At 32.0% G+C, this 22,386-nt stretch overlaps 2 protein-coding genes across 2 annotated transcripts; both read right to left on the bottom strand.

The window, feature by feature from the left end:
• Positions 1-22: 22 nt before the first annotated feature.
• LOC126665749 (umecyanin-like) lies at positions 23-1,631 on the bottom strand. Its single transcript, XM_050358640.2, has 2 exons — positions 1,324-1,631; positions 23-827 (listed from the first exon to the last, which is right to left on the bottom strand). The coding sequence occupies exons 1-2, from the start codon at positions 1,490-1,492 to the stop codon at positions 502-504; spliced, it is 495 nt and encodes a 164-aa protein (XP_050214597.1). The 5' UTR covers positions 1,493-1,631; the 3' UTR covers positions 23-501.
• Positions 1,632-5,935: 4,304 nt separating this feature from the next.
• On the bottom strand, positions 5,936-7,249 carry LOC126665617 (cucumber peeling cupredoxin-like). The gene is made up of 2 exons (XM_050358453.1): positions 6,930-7,249; positions 5,936-6,649 (listed from the first exon to the last, which is right to left on the bottom strand). Exons 1-2 carry the CDS (start codon positions 7,114-7,116, stop codon positions 6,066-6,068), a joined length of 771 nt encoding a protein of 256 aa, XP_050214410.1. The 5' UTR covers positions 7,117-7,249; the 3' UTR covers positions 5,936-6,065.
• Positions 7,250-22,386: the final 15,137 nt, after the last annotated feature.

The raw sequence follows: 22,386 nt of genomic DNA, 5'->3' as shown, positions 1-22,386 counted from the left end.
TTATGTATGGAAACAAAAACACTCAAACGAAAAATTATATTATTTTAATAAAGTAATAGTTACATTTTTTCTAGAGTTTTAGAAATATAAAAACACTCCAAAACATAAAACTCGACAAATATTCATGCGACACACTAGTAAGTAATAGCTATATTTGGACATGACAAAATGTTCATATCTATCCACAATTTTAACTTGTTTGTCAAATATATCATGTTTTTAAAATCGTGTCATATATATTATCATCTTTTTGGCTTTTACTACATATACTTTCAATCGATTTGGAGCTGATGTGTCATAATATTATATATGCCACGTAAAAGTATTTTTATGCACACAAACATACAAGTACAACATCATACTACATATAAGATCCAAACCAATTGTGAGTATATTTGACAAAAGTTGAAAAGATGATAAAAATGATACGATTTAAAAAAAAAAAAAATATGTTTGGCAAACATGTTGAAATTGAAATATGAACACCTTACCTTTAAACATTTATGTAGAGTAAATAAAGAAAAAAATGAGAGTAGCAGAGAAAGCTGCAAGTGAGTCACTAATGCTGCAGCGTGGATTTACGGAGTTTGCCGGCGACGGTGGTGGTGATGATGACGGCATTACTCCGTTTCCGACTTTAATTGCCACCTTTTGCCCTAAAGAACAGTGTGGTCCGATGGTACAGATGAAGAACAGAGTAGTATTTTGAGTGAGAGGGATGGTTACTGGACTCATTTCCTTAAGTATTCCATTTGATTTTGTGCAATTATCATATTCACTCTTTGATTTCACCTCTAATACATTGTGTACGCCCGCCCACTTGAATTCTGATGTTCATTTCAAACAAAATCAAAACCCAGTTGTCAGAAATGTGCATTAATAAATTACATGACATGACCAATTAGGTCTAATTGCATCCACTCGTACGATATCATTAAGTAAATCTAGAAATTTATAATCTAAGATCAAACGGATCCAAATAAATTCAAGTTGATCCAAGTTTTTTTTATTATCTTTTTCGATTTGGACGTATTTGATTTTAAAAAATTTAATCTAGTTAACATTAATTAATCAAATTGAATATATTTAAATTATAATACAAGTTTGTAGATCGAAATAACTCCAATCTCAATATATTTTAGACTAAAAATATGTGTGTATATATATTTTAGATACTTGCTTAAGTAAAACGACAATAATTATAAAAACTTAAATATTTCTGAGCTCTAACCTCAAAAGGCTTATCAATAACTTTTGCCTATTTAATAAATCTAATCTAACATTTTAATAGAAAATTAGGAATTGTAAAATATAATAACGTACCTAATGAATCTCCAATCTGGAATGTCTTATTGGTAGACCAGCCCTCATAGAAAGAAATATTGCGAGGAACTCCCCAAGCCATGTCATCTCCAACTGAATATGTTGTCGCAGCAAATGCAGCTTCTAGTAATAAAGCTGCTAAAATGATGAACAACCCAGTCCGATCCATTTTTTGTGTTCTACAGGTCGACCCTGAATCCAAAATTGTTATTCTTTTGGTATATAATTATTGTAAGGAATTGATAAATTTAGAGCTTCATGTGAGAAACTTATCTAACTGTGTATTAAATTTAATTCTATGAATATTGTAGCCCTCTCATTCTATAGCTACCATTTATTAAAATATCGTTTCATTCAAGACATCGATGGGGACTTCTATGATTTTATTGCTTCCACACATTTAGAATTAGTTCTTTTTTTTTATTCTATATTTTAGAAAACGTTTCAAAAATTCATTTAGAGTACGCATAAATTCAATTTATGAGTTGAACTTGAATAATAAAAATAGACCTGAACCATACCTTAGCCGGATATAAACTTGTATATAAAAGAGTAAAAATCGGTCTCAATTTGAATTCTCCCAAGTCCGATCCATAATTAGATTTAGTGTTTTGAAAGCCCAAACCAGTGAAGCCGTCAATTTCTAATTCAACCGCCGGTTAACCGGTTAAATAAATTTTTTGAAAAAATAAAAATAAAAAAACTAAATCTAAGGTTGGAGTACATCACTACAACGGAAACAATGTAGACTTGGGAACTGCCTGTGGAAAATATTACAGAGTATGCTGCCTCAGCATTATTGAAGCTGGTGATTCTGGTATCATTAAGAGCATGCCTGGTTATGAATGTGGCTTTCATTGGTTCCATCTTAAACAAGAACAATTTTGTGTGCAACTTTTGAGGTTCTTTTGTAGCCATCTAGTGATATTTAACTAGAAGGATGTCCTAAATGTATTGAGATTTTTAATCAGACATTTCTTTTGATAAAAAAAATATTTGGGTCACGGTATGTTGACTAATCAAAATTTGAAAATATTTGGGTCACGGTAATATTTAATTTCTTTATGTAGAGTGTTAAGGTGATATTTATAGTCTAGGATAAGGTATAGTTACAGTTTAGATTAGGTTATGACTCTATTTTTAGTTTTTTTTTTTGAATTTATCGGATCTCATTAAATTGAATATGAAACAGTTATATTTGTAAAAAATTCGGAATAATTTGAAAACTAGACCGATGACCTGACATGGAACAGACAACATGCTGCCTGATTCGCAGACCTTACTTACGAAAATAAAAATAAATTACTAACTGTTTCGCGAATTAAGTGCAGTCTTCAATCACTCTTCGTTCAAACTTCGTTCAAACACCTTTAAACTCACAACATCCGATTCAATCAACACTTGATATAACTCCTAAAAAAGAGACAACAACTCCTTCTAAAAAGGAGACAACAAACCTTTCACAGAGAAAGGACAACAAACCAACCTTAGATTTAACTCGTCACCTAAACGGGCGGCTCTTGAAATCATCCTCAAATGCTTCAATTCCTTATCACTTTTCTATTTGTACAAAAAAAAAGTGTCTATAAATATGTTGGTGAAAATATGTTGGTGTTTCTTTTCAACTATTGAATTTCATTCTGGAATATATATACATATGGCTTGATGTATAATTCTTTTTGAATCAAATAAAACAAGCATATGGAACTGTACATCATTATGAGACCTAATGCATTTATCTTTTGTAACAGATTGAACCTAAACATAATTACTAATATTATAGGACTTGCATCCGATTTAACCTTTAACGGGTTTTTAATATTTGGGTGCCTCAAAAGCACCCAAATTTCCGGATCAGTACCTCTTTCGGAAATAATTCCGAAAGAGTGCCTGGACCCACATGTTCCGCATTTTATTTCCGAAAGAGTGCCTGGACCCACATGTTCCGCATTTCTAGAATGCGGAACATGTGGGTTCAGACACTCTTTTGAAATTAATTCTAAAAGAGGCACAACAATAGAAATTTGGGTGCCTCATATCAAAAACCCACCTTTAACAATAGCAATCAAGCATATCTACTTTTATAATCAAGTATTGTTAAAAAATACTTATAACCATTAGGTTATCGTCTTCTAGCTAGACCTAATATATCAATATGTAATAGATCACAATAATCATTGACGTATACTTGCTCAAGGGGAAATAATTGTTTTTTTCTTAATTAGCTAGACATGTTTTACAATGACTATCAACAATTTTTTTGATAGATGAATAAGTAGATTGTAAACACTATAATATAGTACTAGCTATATGACCCAAATAAAAATGCTACAAAGAATTAGTATCAACAGAACTAGCTAAATAAGATTTATTAGAATATGTAGAAACAACAAATTGAGATTTATTAAGTTGATGAAGACTTTGCACTTATCTAACTAATCCAATCATCCTGTATTTCATAAGATTGGTTAAGTAAGAAGTCGATTCGATTTTGATTTTTTTTTAAATTTGATTTTAAGTTAGATGAAGGCTTTGTCTAACTAATTCAATAATCTTGCATTTGATAAGATTGGTTAAATCGGAGGTTGATTTGGTTTTACTTTTAATTCTCCTTTTCTTTTTCAGTTTTGCTTGTTGGTTCGATTATAACCGAACCGACCTAATGCTCACCCCTATCTACAATTAACACAATACATGTATCCCTCCAACCCGCTCCTTGTCTTCCTTCAATTGATAAATCAATTCTGATTGGAAACAAGACATAAACAACACCTACCAGGCTACCAAACCATACTTTCTATCATGTAATCTTAATTTTAGAGGAGACCTTTTGGATTACTATATCTATTTTATACAACTCTTTTAGTGTACTTTTATAACGAGTGCAATTTTTTCTGTATCTAAGAGTAGTAGTCATGCATATTTTAATTTATCAATTAATGAACATTTCCGGGTCAAGCTTTGTTTTCTTAATAAAGCAATATACTTTTTCAACGTTTCACTACATAAAGCAAGCAAATTATGACTTTAACGACGTTTACTTTTGATGATTAGTTGTTTAATCTTTATGGTATCTGGAAAGTCCAGTTGTTTCATCTCTTTTTTCTACTAAGTCTTTCAATATTTTTATTTTCTCCGTACAAATTGATATAAATATATATAGAATAATTATGTGTACTAAAAAAATTTAGATCTCTAGATAAAAAATATCATATCTGTCCTTATTTAATTTAATAATATAGTAATTTTTATGATCTCAACATAAACATAATAGTACTTTCTATTGTTTTATGTGTTTTATTTTTTAAAGACATTTTATTATAATTAATAATAGTAAATTTGATAATTATTTAATAAAATAAACACTTCCTCTCAAATGCATCCGGGACTAGACATCGATTGTCACAACTGGCAAATTAAGAACTCGGGCCAGACCCATTTTGATATCATATTAGTTGTTAGGAGTAATTAATTATAAATTAGTGAGAGTATTGTAATAACCCGCATGTTTATGAAATATGTTTAAATTCAACCATGACCTAATAACTAGAACTAGTTAATAAGTGGTTGAAACTTCACACTTATAAACTCATTTATATTTGTATTCCTTGACATTGTATTTAATAAAATATTAATATGTACTTGTAAATACAATTTATGAGTATAAATGAAACCTAAACATTAGTATATGCAAATTCTATGAGCATATATGTATTTTATTACGGGGTTATCTACAGTTATTTTAATTTATGATTATGTGTTTATCTATAAAAATTAAGTTACTAATCTTTCAATCATAAAATCGTGTTAACGAAAAACCTATAAAGTAAAAAAAAAGAACAGACGGTAATTAATTTTTCAGGGTAATTAATACGGAAAATATATTTATATTCCGATAACATATCATGTGCAATAAGAATCTTCAAATGTGCAAGTTGTTAGCCAGTTCAGCAACTTTGAACCTAACACCCTTCAATTCTATTAATATTATGGACCCCAAAACAAATTAGATTAATTGAAACATTACCATAAATTCAAACCCATCTAATTTTCTTTTCAAATTTTTGAAAAAAACGTATCTATCTTAAATTTTGAATTTGTAATCCTTCCATCAAAAACCAGACAAAAATGATTATGGCCAAATAGGTTTCGCGAGATTGAGATCATCATGACATATTGACATATAATTAAAAAATGTATATATTTTGTTTTTATTTTTTAAATTACATTAGCATAGCAATTCTTGAATCAATATTTTAAAAACAAATATATGGAACGAATATTTTTATTTCTTTTTATTTAGCAATACATTAAAAAATATTAATATATTCATATTATTTTAAATTTGATGTTATATTAAAAAATTATGATGATTATAATGGGTGTAAAAAATATATTTATCTGTATAAAATTAAAACAATAGATTATATTATTAAACTCAATAATTATTTTGATATTACTTCTTGTTTGATGACTATGAAATACTGATACTTTACAAATTAAGATAGTAATAATTAATAAGTAAAATAAAAATTTAGATATTAACTTCAGACAAAGCTATTTTTATTTTTAAAGCAAATGGTATCATAGATCAATTATGCGCAAAATAATATGATTAAGCTGTAAATGAAAAACAGCTTTATTAAATGTGTAAATAAATAAAAAAACTCAATCTGTATAACAAATGATACAAACCAAAATGAATCTCTCTCACACACACTAATTTAACAAGTCAGTTCATTCTAATACAAAAAAGCTACAACAATCGACAACAAAGTAGCAGAAACACCGGCAACACCGAGTTGTTTAGCAGAACTGTCGGGAGGAGGACCAGTAGTTCCTGCCGGCGATGGGGTAGAAGGAGTTGTTGGGGATGAAGGAGAGGTGGAGGTTGCTGGTGGGGTGGCGGTGCCGGTGGGTGCTGGTGTAGAAACTGGACCGGGTGCTGGGGCGGAAAATGGGGTACGTGGAGCAGGTGTAGGAGCGGAAACTGGGGTACGTGGAGCAGGTGTAGGAGCAGCAACTGGGGTACGTGGAGCAGGTGTTGGGGCGGAGACTGGTGTAGGTGTGGTGGATCGAGGTGGTGGGGCTGGAGTTGAAGGTGGTGGAGCCGGAGTTGCAGCAGCACTAACGTTAATCATTAACTTTTGACCTGCACCGCAGTGGCCGGGGAAACTGCACAAAAAGTAGTGTTCGCCGGCTGCATTGATGGTGATTCTTGCTGGAGTAGTGGTTGCCTGAGAAATAGGGGCGGTTGATGTGCAAGCATCGTAATCGGCCTTTGTTACTTTAGTCACATCATGTGCGTTGTTTGCGAAGTTAAACACTGCAAATAAAAATTATAATTATACATTTAGCCTCTATGATTCACATAAAATAAATGATTAAAAATTAAGACTAATAATAATATAAAAAAACTGATCGTTCATGTTTTAAATTTTATCTTAATTTAAAAAAATTAGTTTAAAATTTATCCAATTGACAACTATAACTGCAAAAAATTGGTTATAATTGAAAAAATTACAGAATTTAATTAAAATCGATCAAAGTACCAATGTTTTTTATCATTATACTTAAATTTTATAAAACATATACTAATTTCTTACCAAGAATGTCGCCTACGGAAAAAGTTTGGCCAGCGGCCCAATTGGAGTAAAGAGCTGCATCTCCACTAGGAATAGTCCAACCGGTGGTACCAGCCACCACATGAGTGGTGGCCTGAGCGGCGGAGCTATGAAACAAGGCGGCTACAAAAACCGCAGCTAAAATGACCATACTTGATGTTCTTGCCATTGATGAAATATTTGTGTTTTTGAGATCGCCCCTGTTATATGTGTTCTTGTTTTTCTGATCGCCCCTCTTTTTATTTCTGAAATACTCTGTTTTTGCTCTGTTTATATATTTTTGTAGTAAATGAGTGTTGTTCCTTTAGTGCATATGATTTTCCCTATTTATAGAGGGATGGAGTTAGATATTTCTGTCCAGGTGAGTAATTTTAGACCCTTAGATGGAGACCACGTGTTTGATTCTTGAATTTCGTATGTGTGATCAAGTTTTTAGGCTAATTCTTGGAGGGCGGCGGTGACATGGCCCTTAGAAGAATTTGTCGAAGACATTACCGCGTGAGGACTTGCCCAACATTTTGACTTCACAATAGGAGTGGTTTACTAGTCAATGGGTTTTGCACAAAAGATAAACGAGCAAAAGGGTCATTTTTGTCCTCAAATTAGTACGTTAAGATTAATTAACTCATATTTAATATTTTAATTGATTTAAGACAATTTTCTCTATCCTTAGATCTATTCACAATAAATTTGTATAAAATGAACTAATTTATAAATTGAGATGACTCAATTTTATTCTGAATTAATAATATTATATTTAATTGAGTAAAATGATTAAGTGTGACTTGATTGATCCTAATGTACAAATTTAAAAACCGCGATTGGATTTTCTTCAAAAGCAAATCTAACTGGATAATCAAACTAAATCTATTAATTTAATTTGATTTCAAATTTTTTAGCTTGTTTTGATTTTATATAAAATATTTATATTAAAATTAATATAAACTGAATCAAATTTTAAAAGTAAACAATAAAATTTTAATATAATTCAAATTAAATTAAAAAATCAATCGAATTGACTAACCTGATTTAATTTTTTATATTTTATAAATTTAGTACAATTTATTATTTTTTAGAAAAGATAATTTTGTATGATTTTTTTTATTAAAGATAGACATATTTTAATTATTAAAAAAATTTAACGGGAATTAATTATTATTATTAGCCATTTTTTGAATAGACAACACAAGTTGAGATAGTTGGAGGTTCGATCCCAACCTCATACATTATCGTAAGAATTTAGACACTAGGCTAAGTTTTCAAATGTTTGTATGGTTGAATATGACCAAATGTCATATTCACAGTTGTAATAAAATAATGCGAGTGCCTGGGCCACAATCTTGGAGGAATGGGTAGGAAATGGAAGTTTCATAGGCATAAAGCATGTGAACATGATTTTTTTGGTGTATTAAATTGATGACTTTAGTTATCTCCATGTGGGTTTGGAAGCCTAAACCAATATATTAAGCAAATTCACATTTGTTTAAAATTAACATCCAATCATGTATTTGTTTATCAATGATTGAGGCTTTGGGTAAATTTGGTTCATCTTTTGTTAGAAATATAGAACATGCAATTATAATTGTGATTTGTTTATTTTCATTGTTTAGTGATGTCATTAGTAAAAGAAAAAAGAAAGGAAATGGGCAGGCAATGTTTTGTGGCTTTTAAAGATAATAGTATTTGATTATAAGCCCTTTTTTTAGAATGATTTTATTTTTAATATTTTATTATTTTCACTATTGCATAAAAGTGATAACAATCCATCCAATGGTAAAAATGAATAAAACAACGTTTACTTAAAAAAAAAAAGGCCTAATGTCTTAGAAAACCCCGATCTTTTAGCCCCTTTTCAATCATACCATGACGTTGAAAATTTGTCAATTTTACCCTATTTTGCATTTTTGTGTTTCAATTGTACCTTGAAAAATTAAATTATCGTCTTTTACGTTTGGAAATTTGTTTAAAATATTCTCCACGTCTCGTATATATTAATTGTATATTTTTAAAATTTATTTAAATTTAGTTAAATTAATTAAGAATTTAATTTAGTGTTAATTTTACTATAGTTTTTAGTTAGTTTTTAAAAATAAAGGACTTATTTGTACTTTTTTGAATAAAAAAGAATTTAATTTCATGTTTAGACTTAATTAATTGAATGATTTCATCATTTAAGTAAAAAAACTAACAAAAATTAAAATATTGGGGTACAATTGAAAACGGAAAACTTAAAAGTGGGTAAAATTGACAAATTTTTAACGTCGGGGTGGAATTGAAAAAAAGTTTAAAGGTGAGGGTTTTTTGAGTGATTAGGCCAAAAAAAAATAACTATAGACAGACAACTTCTTGATTTTCACTATTGTTTTATAACGAATTCAAAAAAAAAAATTCTTTTAATTGCAACAAATAGATAGGAATGTACATTTTATTCATACCAAACCAAATTAAATTATTATTTTTTAAAATTAAAATAAATCGGTCTTGTAGAAATATAAAATACTTCAAATCAAATCAACTAATTCAATTGTTTCATAAGATAAACAAAAATATGCTTTTTTAAAAAGTTATAGCAATCTGTTTCATAATATTTGCCTTTTATGTCGTAGTTGTTTTACAATCGTTTTGTAAAAAAAAAAGCAACATGTATGATGAAATATTTATATAAAATCATTTTGATAAGTCCTTCATAACATTTTTATAATATGACCGGAAAAAAGATTTATGAAAAATGTATTTTATAATCATTTCATAATATTTTCATAATTTTTGTATAAAAATTTATATAATTCAGTTTTTTAACTGTTTTAGTTTCTTAACAATAGAGATATTAATATCTAAACATTCTCAGTCAAGGGTAAAATAAAATAACCATTTTATAGTTTTTTGATATTTTTTTAAAAATAATAAAATTTATGTATTTTAGACATTAAATAAACTTATTTTTATAAATCTTTCATAATTTTTTTTATAACATAGTCTAAAACAATTTTTTATAAAAAGTTGTGCAACATAATTTAAAGTATTTTCATAGTAATTTTGAGTTGCATAATTATTTTATAGACGTTTCATAAAAAACAAACTTGTAAGATGATACATTTACGTATACGTGTTCTCACAAGTCTTTTCATAACAAAATCATAAAAATATTTAAACAAGTTTTTTGCTAATGTTAAAAATATGCGAAATTTCAAATGCAACCTTAGAGGGGGGAATGCAAAAAATTAAAAATTTGATTAGATAAAAAGTAGAGAAAGTTAAGATTTGAGAATTTTAACCAAGAGAAATTAGATTGGTACGGTTCAAAAACAAACCGACATCAACAACTCATTCAAAAATTGAAATTTGTAAATACATTAAACTTGAAACAAGTTACAATAATAGTGTTTTATAAGCTTAACACCTAACTTGGAGCTCTTACAAAGCCGAACTCCCTAATTTATAATAAATGAATTTTACAAAATTCAATCAACGACCTCTAATGTAAAATTAATATTTTACCTAACAAGAAACAAGCAATCAATACAAAATCGATGAGAATAATTTTAGAAAGTTCGGAGAGAGTTTGTGTTTGCAATAGTTGTTTTTTCTAACCTTAAAACATAGAAAATGAATATGTATTTACACTAGTAAAACCTCTCCTCATTGCATTTTTTGGTGTGAAATTTAAGTACAGATACTACCTAGTTTGTTCGAACAAGTAGTTCACTCCCGCAAACTAGCTTATAGGCTGAATCTTCAAACAACTACTTGGAGCTCTTGCAAAGCTAAATACGTAACTCATAATAAATGAATTTTATGAGATTCAATCAACAAATTGTAATGTGAAATTAAAATTTCATCTAACAAGAAACAAGCAATCAATACAAAATCGATGATAATAATTTTAGAAAGTCCAGAGAGAGTTATGTGTATGCTAAAATCTTGTGTTCAATTCATCTACAAAGCACTCCCTCCATGATAAAAAAATAACAGTTGTATGATTATAATTGGACGTGCCTAAAAATTTGATTCAAGTATTTTTTAATCTAAATTTTTAACAACTTTAATTATATACATTTTATACAATTTTCCAAAAAAAATATTACAATTTTGATTTCTATTAAGAATATAAGTTTTATTTAATGAGTTTGTATAGTTTAGTTTTTTCTGAATATTTTTGCTGTAGGTAGTATGGACACTTCATTCAATCGACGTGTTCCATTCTGAAAACGTTTCGAACACTTGATGTTTTGTACAAAAAACTTCATATTTACATATAAAATCATAAAATGACATTGTTTCGCCGTGTCCGTGTTTAAATATTCGTGCTACCTTCTCCGCCCGACTTAAAATCTTGACTCCACCCCTGACAATAGTACAGGATTTCTATAACCATGTAGCCTATAGGTAGAGATGGTAAATAGTTGACCAACCCAAGTATCCAATCCAATCCACTCAAGAAAATATAGTCCATTTTTACCCAGAAAAAACTTGTGTTGTTTTTTACCCAACCCATTGTAGCTCAAATATGTTTTGGGCAAAAACAGTTTTTTAAGAATGATTCAATGGATAAAACTCAGTCAATGACACATTTCAAATTAAAGAGTATTTGAGTTTTTTTAGAATACCAAATAAATTTTAAATTTTTGAAAACAATATTCAAAAATCGTACATAACCAAAAAAATCATTTTTCAAGAAAATTTAAAAATATTTCTTTTGAAAAATATTTTTTTGATTTGATTTTTTGGGAATTGCATTTTGAAAAAAATAATATTTTTTTGAAAAATGATTTTAAAAAAATGATTTTTCGATTTGATTTTTTGGTTTTGGATTTTTCATCCCGGATATGGATTTCAACTATCTTACTTTATATTTCTATTTTCAGATTTAAATTTTAGATATTAGGTTTTAAATTTCTAGTTTCAAGTTGTATTTATATTTTTTAGGCTTTAGTGACCCAACCCAATCCAAAATTACCCAACCTAAAACTGTCCAAAAAAATTAGAGTTTTTTAGACAAATACCCCCAAAACACCTAAATAATCTCAAGATCACCTACTGTCTAAAATTAATTGAATTTTACGATTTGAGTATTATCACTTTACAAAAATAAACTTTCAATCAATCGAGACTGTAGTTGATCAACATCTGTTGTGCTCTCACTCTAAATCCAACAGTGGAGATTGTTTAGACGGCGGCGGCGGTGGTACTACTGGTGTCGGATTAGTGTCTTCTTTTAAAATCAGCCGCAAACGGCGGAGGAAGAAGAAGAAAACAGTGAGTAGTATTGTGAAAGGTCAGGATGATGATGATGAGCTTGAACGGTGTGTGTCTGCTTACGTGGAGTCGGTTGGCGCTTACGACGGAGCTGTTGCTAGTGCAGTTGGAGAGGACAGTAGCTCTCTGTTTGTGGATGCATACAGTTGGGAAGTCAGATGAATTTTTAATAATTTTTTCAGTTTTGGCCTGGGTTTTGTTCTTTGGCCATTTGGAGGTGAGGTTGATTTCTCAAAAACGACAACATCCCATTCTGCTAAAATGATAGCATGTGCGCATGATAATCTTGCTATGCTTCCTCCTACTATTATTGCCTTTGCTTTCTTCTTCTTCTCACTCATTATGATTTTATTTCTCTATTTTTAATACTGTATATTTGGTATTTGTGTGATTGTTTCTCTTTGAAATTTATGAGCTTTAATTTTCTTTATGCATTTGATATAATTTTGTATATATTCTCTTTATGCATTTGATGTCCAGGTTTTTGTTTTCTATTATTGATCAATTTTTATGCATTAGTGGAGTAATATTGTTTAGTTGTTAGTTGCTTTTAGATTTATTTTTTGTTGTCTTCTGCTCTTTCATCAATTTATGTTTTTATTAAACATGTATGTATTACCAATTTAATCTTTTATGCATTAGTGGAGTAATATTAAACTTATGGTTTATATCGGTTAGCTAAATATAAGTTTACCAAAAGTTGATTATCAGTTTACTTAAAGCAATTTACTATTGTTTATTTTTTATAAAATTATAAATATTAAATTTATAGTTTATATCGATTTACTAAATATATGTTTACCAACAGTTGACTATCAGATTACTTAAATACAATTTACTATTGTTTATTTTTTAAAAATTATAAATTATTAAACTTATGGTTTATATCGGTTTACTAACTATAATTTTACCAACGGTTGACTATCAGTTTACTTAAGAAACAATTTACTATTGTTTATTTTAAAAAAAATAGAATATTGAATTTATGATTTATATCGGTTTACTAAATATAAGTTTATCAACAGTTGACTATCAGTTTACTTAAAAATTATATCAGTTATTTTTTAAAAATTATAAAATATTAAACTTATGGTTTATATCAGTTTACTAAATATAAGTTTACCAACAGTTGACCATCAGTTTACTTAAAAAACAATTTATGATTGTTTATTTTTTAAGATTATATAATATTAAACTTATGGTTTATATCGGTTTACTAAATATAAGTTTACCAACTGTTGACTATCAATTTACTTAAACACAATTGATTATTGTTTATTTTTTAAAAATTACATAATATTAAATTTATGGTTTATATCGGTTTAATAAATATAAGTTTACCAACGGTTGACTATAATTTTACTTAAACACAATTTACTATTTTTTATTTTTAAAAAATTTATAAATTAATAAACTTATGATTTATATCGGTCTACTAAATATAATTTACCAACGGTTGGCTATCAGTTTACTTAAAAAGCAATTTACTATTGTTTATGTTTCAAAATTATAAAATATTAAACTTATGTTTTATATCGGTTTACTAAATATAAGTTTACCAACTGTTGACTATCAGTTTACTTAACACATAGTTGATTATTGTTTATTTTTTAAAAATAATAAATTATTAAACTTATAGTTTATATCGGTTTACTAAATATAAGTTTGCCAGCGGTTGACTATCAGTTTACTTAAGAAACAATTTACTAGTGTTTATTTTTTAAAAATTATAAATTATTAAACTTATGGTTTATACCGGTTTACTAAATATAAATTTACCAACGGTTGACTACTAGTTTATTTAAAAGGCAATTTACTATTGTTTATTTTTTAAAAATTATAAAATATTAAACTTATAGTTTATATCGGTTTGCTAAATATAAGTTTACCAAAAATTGACTATCAGTTTACTTATAAACAATTTACTATTGTTATTTTTAAAAAAGTAATAAATATTAAATTTATAGTTTATATTGATTTACTAAACATAAGTTTACCAACAGTTGACTATCAAATTACTTAAATACAATTTACTATTGTTTATTTTTTAAAAATTATAAATTATTAAACTTATGGTTTATATCGGTTTACTAACTATAAATTTTACCAACGGTTGACTATCAGTTTACTTAAAAAACAATTTACTATTGTTTATTTTTTTAAAAAATTAGAATATTAAACTTATGATTTATATCGGTTTACTAAATATAAAAGTTCGTGAATTTATTTATAATTAGCCCTAAATAAAATCCAAATCATTAAGCAAATGCTAGATCAATTTTGTCAAATCTCACTGTTAGTTAATGTTGGTTTTAATATATAGAAGACATGTCCATAAGTGATTGTCATCTTCGTCTCATCCGGGTAAATAAACAACAAGACAAAAATCAACAATTCTATATCATAGCAAACTTTCAAATAGACAAATATCCCATATATTTATTTTATTTCAAATTGTTTTCTATATTTTAACAAAAGAACTACAACTTCAAGTCACTACCAAAATCTAGAACTACAATTTTCATTGAGCTATTTTATCAAACACTTAAGGAGCATTACTAAAAAAAATCATCTCCACAAATGAAGAGTTTGAGACCAAACAAACATAGAAACATAAATCAATCTGAAATTAAGACTCAAATTCACAAATAAGAATACAAAACTGAATGGAACTAATTTCAAACGGCTTTAATAGTGCTTTTCTGATGAGCGACTCTCTTTTGAAAGATCCTCGGCCGCCGGCCGCAGATGACAGGTCCACCAAGAAAGCGAGATTCAGGGAGGATGAGGGAGATAACCCTACGGGTGCCATGTCCTTTAAGGATAAAGTTCTGCAAAACGATAAAGACCGTGAGGAATATTTAGCGGGAGAGTTTGATGATTTTGAGGTGGAAGAGGATGATGTTACTATCGGTAGAGGGGAGGGGATGCCAGCCATTGATTTCTCTGATAAGATCAGGACTGAATTGTCTAAACAGTGGCGGTCGACAGTTGTTGTGAAACTATTGGGGAGGCCAATTGGGTATCGAAACCTTTGTAATAGATTGGAGACTCTATGGAATTTTGTGGAAGCCTTTGATGTTATCGATTTGGAGAATGACTACTTTCTTGTCCGTTTCCGGAATGGGCATGATATGAATTCTATTATCACCGGAGGACCTTGGGTGATGCTAGGACACTACCTCTCTGTACAAGCATGGCATCCTGAATTTGATGTCTCAACGGATCGGATTAGATTTATTAATGCTTGGATTCGCCTCCCTCGCATGCCAATTCATTATTACAATAAGAAAGTGCTTAGGCACATTGGGGCCGTTGTAGGGAGAGTGGTGAAGATTGACTACTGCACTGAGGCGGCAGAAAGAGGGAAGTTCGCTAGAATTGCAGTTGAGCTCGACCTGAAAAAACCTCTGGTTTCTCAATTCCGCCTAGATGGCAATGTTCAATTTGTGGAGTATGAGTGCCTCCCTAGAATTTGCTTTGACTGCGGAAGGTTTGGTCATGTCAAGGACCTCTGCCCGCAACGAATTAAGGATCCGGTTGAAAAAGCTCCGACTAGTGTCCCGGTGGAAACAAACAGTGGAAAAAACGATGAGAATAACGGCGGAAAAGACAGAGATGGTAACCCTAGTTTTGGGCCATGGATGATGGTGAGTAGATATGGGAAGTTTGGAGGTAATAGGAATAATATTAGGAAAGGGAAGAATTCTGATACCGTTAAGGAAAATAACATCCATAATAACAGATTTGGTGCTTTGCATTCAGAGGATGGAGGAGAGAATTCGGGAGGAGATCTGTTAGCTAGCAAAGATACTATCAATGTGGTAAGTCCCGAAATTAATGCCAATAGTGCTGCTAAAAAGATTTCCAAGGTGAGGAGGGATTCCCATGCAGCAAATGACACACATGCCCCTACACATTCTAATGTGGAAAGTAACCCCAGGAAAGCCCTTGCGGATGTGGCCAATATTCCGGCCCAAGTGGAGAAGAAAAAATTTGTTGTCTCCAAGGCCCATTCTTCACTTGATGCCTCAAAGCACTCTGTTGTCACAGTAACATTTAATACTCAAGACCAACCAATCCCTTATATTGCTTTCGATAAAAATACACAACATGATACCTGCATGGTAATTGATGATGACGTAGAAAGTGATCCTGATCCTCCAGATAAGCTTCCCACAAGATTGGGGAATAAGGAAAATATTACCTCCATTATGCCCATTGAAGTTTCTGACGTGAACTCCAATATCGATGAGATGTATGTTGATTGCCCGGTTATGGACAAGATAAATCCCCAGCTGAATTCTAATGGGGATGGTATGGATGTTACTTTTGAATGAGGCCCCTCTTCCTGGGCTGCTCTTTCCTTTCTTTGTCTTTTCTTATGACGGATAAAAATAAATTTTTTGTTTGGAATTCGCAGGGGGCGGGCTCGAAAGAGTTTTTTAGAGTGTTTAAGAATTTTTGTTCTCAATATAATTTTGATGTGGTGGGTATCTTAGAGCCCAGAATCAGCAACATTAAGGCTGACAACTTCATTAAGCGCAGCGGCTTCCCCTTTTCTCACAGAATCGAAGCGACTGGTTTTTCGGGAGGCATTTGGATATTGTGGAAAGATAATGTGATGGTCTCGATCTTAGAGAACAATAAACACTTTGTTCATCTCCGGGTGTCGGATGGTTGTGATGGTTACTTGGCGACGATTGTTTATGCTAACCCGAATGCAAGCCTTCGTAGAGGTTTTTGGGATGATATTAGTTCTTTAGCGAGTACGGTTTTGGAGCCTTGGCTTATTGGGGGTGATTTCAATGCGGCTCTTCATGATCATGAGAGAAGAGGTGGAGCTCGGGGTCGGAGTGGTTCGTGCCCGTTTTTTAAGAAATGGGTGGATGATTTTAATTTAATTGACCTGGGCTATCGGGGTTCTCCCTTTACTTGGCGCAGAGGGAATCTTTTGAAAAGATTAGACCGTTTTATTTGCAATGAGGATTGGGCTAATATTTTTCCTAATCACTTTGTTACTCATCTACCCCGTATTCAATCTGATCATAATCCTATTTATTTGCAATTTGGCAAACAGGCGCATGTTCAGACCACAAAGAAACCTTTTCGTTTCTTGGCTTCCTGGTTGAGTGATGAAAGCTTTGGCAAAATGGTTGGTGAGAATTGGAACTCCAATACCCCTATTGTTGATGCCATTAATGATATTACTGAGAAGATGCGAAACTGGAATTACTCAGTTTTTGGAAATATTTTCTTTCGGAAAAATCGTCTTTTAGCTAGACTTGGAGGAATCCAAAGAGCTAAAGAAAACTACTATAACCAAAGGCTTAATGTTATTGAAGAGCAGCTGAGACGAGATTTGGAAGATACTCTCTACCAAGAAGAGCTTCTTTGGATTCAAAAATCCCGCTGCGAGGGGATTGTTGATGGTGACCGAAATACAACCTTTTTCCACAAGCGTGTTTTGGCTCGGAGAAGAAAGAATAAAATTTGGGCTCTCAAGAATGAGGAAGGTCAGATTATTGATTCACAGGAGGAGTTGAAGGTCATGGCAGTAGAGTACTTTAAAGGGTTGTTTTCAAAAGATGACGACAACTTTGTTCCTCTTGCTTGCCGTGGTTACTTTCCAGTTTTGGAGAGTAGTGTTCAATGTCGTTTGAAGGAGGAGATTTCTGATGAGGAAATTAAAAATGCCCTGTGGAATATGCAACCCTTGAAGGCTCCGGGGTTAGATGGCCTCCACGCTCTTTTCTACCAAAGCCAATGGGCTACGGTTGGAGGTAAAATTTGCAAATTTGTTCATGATATCTTTAACGGGAAGCATATTCCTAGGGAGTTAAATAAAACTCTCATTACTCTTATCCCCAAATGTGATTTTCCGGATTCCCTCAAGAGTTTTAGACCGATTAGTCTTTGCAATGTGCTTTACAAGATCATTACCAAACTTATAGCCAACCGTTTGAAAAGAATTATGCCTTTGGTTATTGGTCCGGCTCAGACCAGTTTTGTCGAGGGGAGGCAAATAACGGATAATATCATTTTGGCTCAGGAGGCCTTACACTCCATGCGTAAGAAAAAAGGTCGGAAGGGGTATATGGTGCTTAAGATTGATCTTGAAAAGGCCTATGATCGCATATCATGGGACTTTCTTCGGGATACTTTGAACGATATTGGTCTTCCGACATTCCTTATGGATGTTATTATGAACTGTGTTTCCACTTCTTCTATGAGCATTCTTTGGAACGGGGTTCCTCTGAAAGAGTTTATTCCGTCTTGTGGTATCCGTCAAGGGGACCCAATATCCCCCTACCTTTTCGTGTTTTGCATTGAGAGGTTGGCCCAAATGATTGTTAAGGAGTGTGTTTGTAAGAAGTGGAAACCCTTGCTCATGGGTCGGGACTGCCCAGGGTTATCTCACCTCTTTTTCGCAGATGACTTACTTCTCTTTGCTGAGGCCTCGGTGGAGCAGGTAGAGCTTATTAATAATATCATCGATGAGTTTTGCACTTCCTCTGGGCAGAAGGTTAATAAAGATAAGACCAAGGTATTATTCTCTGGGAATGTTCCTAATGCTACTAAGGTTATTCTCGCTAATAAACTTGGTGTTGTTATTACGGAGGATTTGGGAAAGTACTTGGGTGTACCGCTGTTACATGGCAGATTTACTAAGCATCATTCAGCAGGGGTGATTGCTAGAATAAAGGCTAGACTCTCCAACTGGAATGCTAATTCTTTATCGTTAGCAGGGCGGTCTACCCTTATTAATTCTGTGTTGGCGGCTGTTCCGATTTATACGATGCAAACGACTGCTTTGTCTAAAGGCTCTTGTGCTGAGATTGATATGAATTGTAGGAAGTTTCTGTGGGGGTCTACCACTGAGACTAGGAAAATTAATCTGGTAAAATGGGAGATTATTCAGACACCGAAAGCCAAAGGTGGGCTTGGGTATAAAAACTTGAGATTAATGAACGAGGCTCTCCTTATGAAAGTTGGTTGGAAAATCCTTGCTAATCAGGATTTATTCTGGGTTAAGATCCTTCGAGCCAAGTATAAAGTATCTGATGATTGGATACTCCCGTTGCCAAACATTTCTGGTTCCTCGCATTTGTGGCAATCCCTGGGAAAAGTTTGGAGTAATCTTCAGGCTGGGGTTAGATGGGCTCTTTGTGATGGTGCAACAGCTCGTTTTTGGTTGGACCCTTGGATTGGGGAAGGTACTATCCTAGCCCAATGTGCTATTGCTCCTATTCCTATCTCGGAGATGAACTTGAAAACTGAGTCTTATGTGGACTACAATGGAGGTTGGTGGTGGTCTAAGTTTGCTAGCTATATCCCTAATTCGGTGTTGATTAAAATTGCTAATATTATTCCTCCGAAATCTGGAAGTGGTACTGATATCATGTTTTGGGGCTTCTCTAGCTCAGGCAATTTCTCTACTAAATCAGCTTATAAAGCTATTGCAGGTTATGATGAGATCGATGATAATCCTCGTTGGAATGTTATCTGGGATTGGACTGGGCCTGAAAAAATCCGATTCTTCCTTTGGCTTGTGGCCCATGATAGAGTTTTAACTAATGAGGAGCGTTGCCGGCGTCATTTAACCAGTGTTGATGTTTGCCCTAGATGCAAGATTGCAGCTGAATCCAGAGGTCATGTGTTCAGGGACTGTTTTCACTCTCAGCTCCTTTGGAAGCGGCTTATCTCGCCTGATCAAAGTAGGTTGTTTTTCTCCATGGGTTTCGATACCTGGTTTGAAAGTAATTTGCAGGGGTCCTTTAATGGCAGTGGAGGCGTGGACTGGATCTACATGTTTGGGGTTACTCTTTGGAGCATCTGGACCTGGAGGAATAAATTAGTCTTTGAAGGTTTTAATTCTCAGATTGGTTGGATTATTAAAGACATTAAGAATAGGGTTCATTACATTTCTATGGCCATTGCTAACAAGCAAAAGCAAGGGGGGAATGTTAGAATCTGCAGAAACATTTTGATTAGCTGGTCTAGTCCGCCTCCGGGATGGATTAAAGTTAACACGGATGGAGCGTTTAATCAGAACACAGGGTATGCGAAAGCTGGAGGTTTAGCTCGTGATGTTTCTGGTAATTGGCTGGGTAGCTTTACAGTAGGCATTGGGAAGGACTCAGTCATTGGGGCTGAGTATAGAGGTGTTTTTCATGGTTTGATGTTGGCTTGGAATTTGAAAGCTCCTAAAGTTGTTGTTGAAGTGGATAACAGCCTTGTTGTGGAGAAAATTAATTCGATGTCGAGTGAAGCTGCTGGGTATTCCAATTTGCTAAATGCTATTCAGAATTTGATTAAGAGAAATTGGGAGGTGAGGATCATTCATGTGTACAGGGAAGCGAACGCTGCTGCTGATCATCTAGCCTCGTTGATGAAGGATAACTCGATTGGAATTGTTTGGCATGATAATCCTCCTCCTAGCCTTATCCAGTGGCTGAAGCATGATGCCCAAGGAGTTAGTTATAATCGAAATGTTAGAAGTAATGTTTAATTTGTCTTAGGCTTTTGCCTCCCCTCTTGTACCAAAAAAAAAAAAGAATACAAAACTGAATAAAAGAACAATTAAATAAAAACAGAAAAAATAAGTGACCTTTATAGCTACATTTCCAGAGTAAAGAAGAAATAATTTGTCGAGCAGAAATAATTAAAACAAAATCCCTATCTTTTCTAATATTAAGAACTCATCAGCAACTATGTATCTTACTTGTCAACTCTAACTCCAATCCAACCAAAATTTTAAACAGAAAAAGAATAAAACATTACTACTTGGACCAAACAAGTAATCAAAAAACCAAGAATTCAAAATTCCAGAAAACATAAACAATTGAATTCCAAATTCAAACTGAAGCGTCCTCACTATCGAAGTTGCCACTTTCAGTTCTGACGATGGCGTTATCATCATCGGAATCCCTATTTTCTTCCATTACTTTTTCACTTTGTTCCACTAATGCGATGAAAACAACTAAATCACGAATCTCAGACGGGCTGTACAGACAGCAGAGAAAACAATGGTTGATGTGGCCATTTGTTAGATTTGGGTAGAGAAATAGTATCAGCGATAAAAAAAATTAGGATTAAATTCAAGTCAAGATAGTTGAACATCTTTCTGATGTTATTTGACAGTGAAGACAAAAAATAAAAGTTTAAAGATGAAAGGAAATCAATTAGTTCCGTTTTTTTCCGACAAAATTAGCGGAACTGTACGTGTGAGATTATTTAAGGCTTGGGCGGTGGTGAGAGTAATTTCCTCTATTTCATATGGTGATTTTGCAATAAAAGAAATATGGTGGTACGCATGAGAATATTTAGATCTATTGTGGTGCCGGGCCTAATTTCCACAAAAAATTATAACCCAAAATTGTCCAAAACCTAGATAAGTCCACCTAAATGGACCCAAAAACAACCATTGGGCACCTCTACCTGTAGGTGTAGGAGTTTGATGATAATCATGGTGAATTATGGATACGAAAGCTCAATCTGGTATACCTCCACTGTTACATCATCCTCATTACTCAAATTCATCGCCCGCCAATAATTTTGCTGTTCTTTTTGTCTCAATGACATATCTCCTAAATGACTTTTCTTGGGAATTCTCATTTCTAAAGTCTGTTTTTTTTTTTGTCAATCTATCCTCAGAAAGGAGTTCTCAAGGATATTTTTTACAGAGAAATATAGACTCACCCATTCAAACTTGTTTTTACATTGGTTTCTGGAAATAACAATATTATATTGCATTGAGTAAGGTTTATTAATAGCAGAGAAGCGGTTTGTTAAATTTCCCTCTAACCTAATGTCCAATTTAAATGAATGAGTGAACCTTGATGTGAGTTATTGTATTTGATCAATTATGTTGAACAAAAACTTCTTTGATGTTGCAAGCAAAATGTTCAAATTGCATTAATGGCCATCATCAAAAATAATGTTATTTATTTCTTTGATTTTAAAGGCACCAAATACCTCCTTTTTTTTAAGTTAGATCTATTTGGATCAAAAAATTGAAAATAAAAAAAGTCCAACCACGTATAGTTCGGCCAATTAGAATAATTGGCCCTTCTGGATATAAATTCTAGCCCAGTGTATATACAATATATCTAAATAAAACAAATAATCAATAACATATCATCACTGCATATATAATATAGTGAAGATATATACCCGAATG

This window comes from Mercurialis annua, linkage group LG1-X (assembly GCF_937616625.2).
Source record: "Mercurialis annua linkage group LG1-X, ddMerAnnu1.2, whole genome shotgun sequence".
Lineage (NCBI taxonomy): Eukaryota > Viridiplantae > Streptophyta > Magnoliopsida > Malpighiales > Euphorbiaceae > Mercurialis > Mercurialis annua.
The sequence above is the reverse complement of the archived record's forward strand: the minus strand, read 5'-3'. Positions and strand labels throughout refer to the sequence as shown.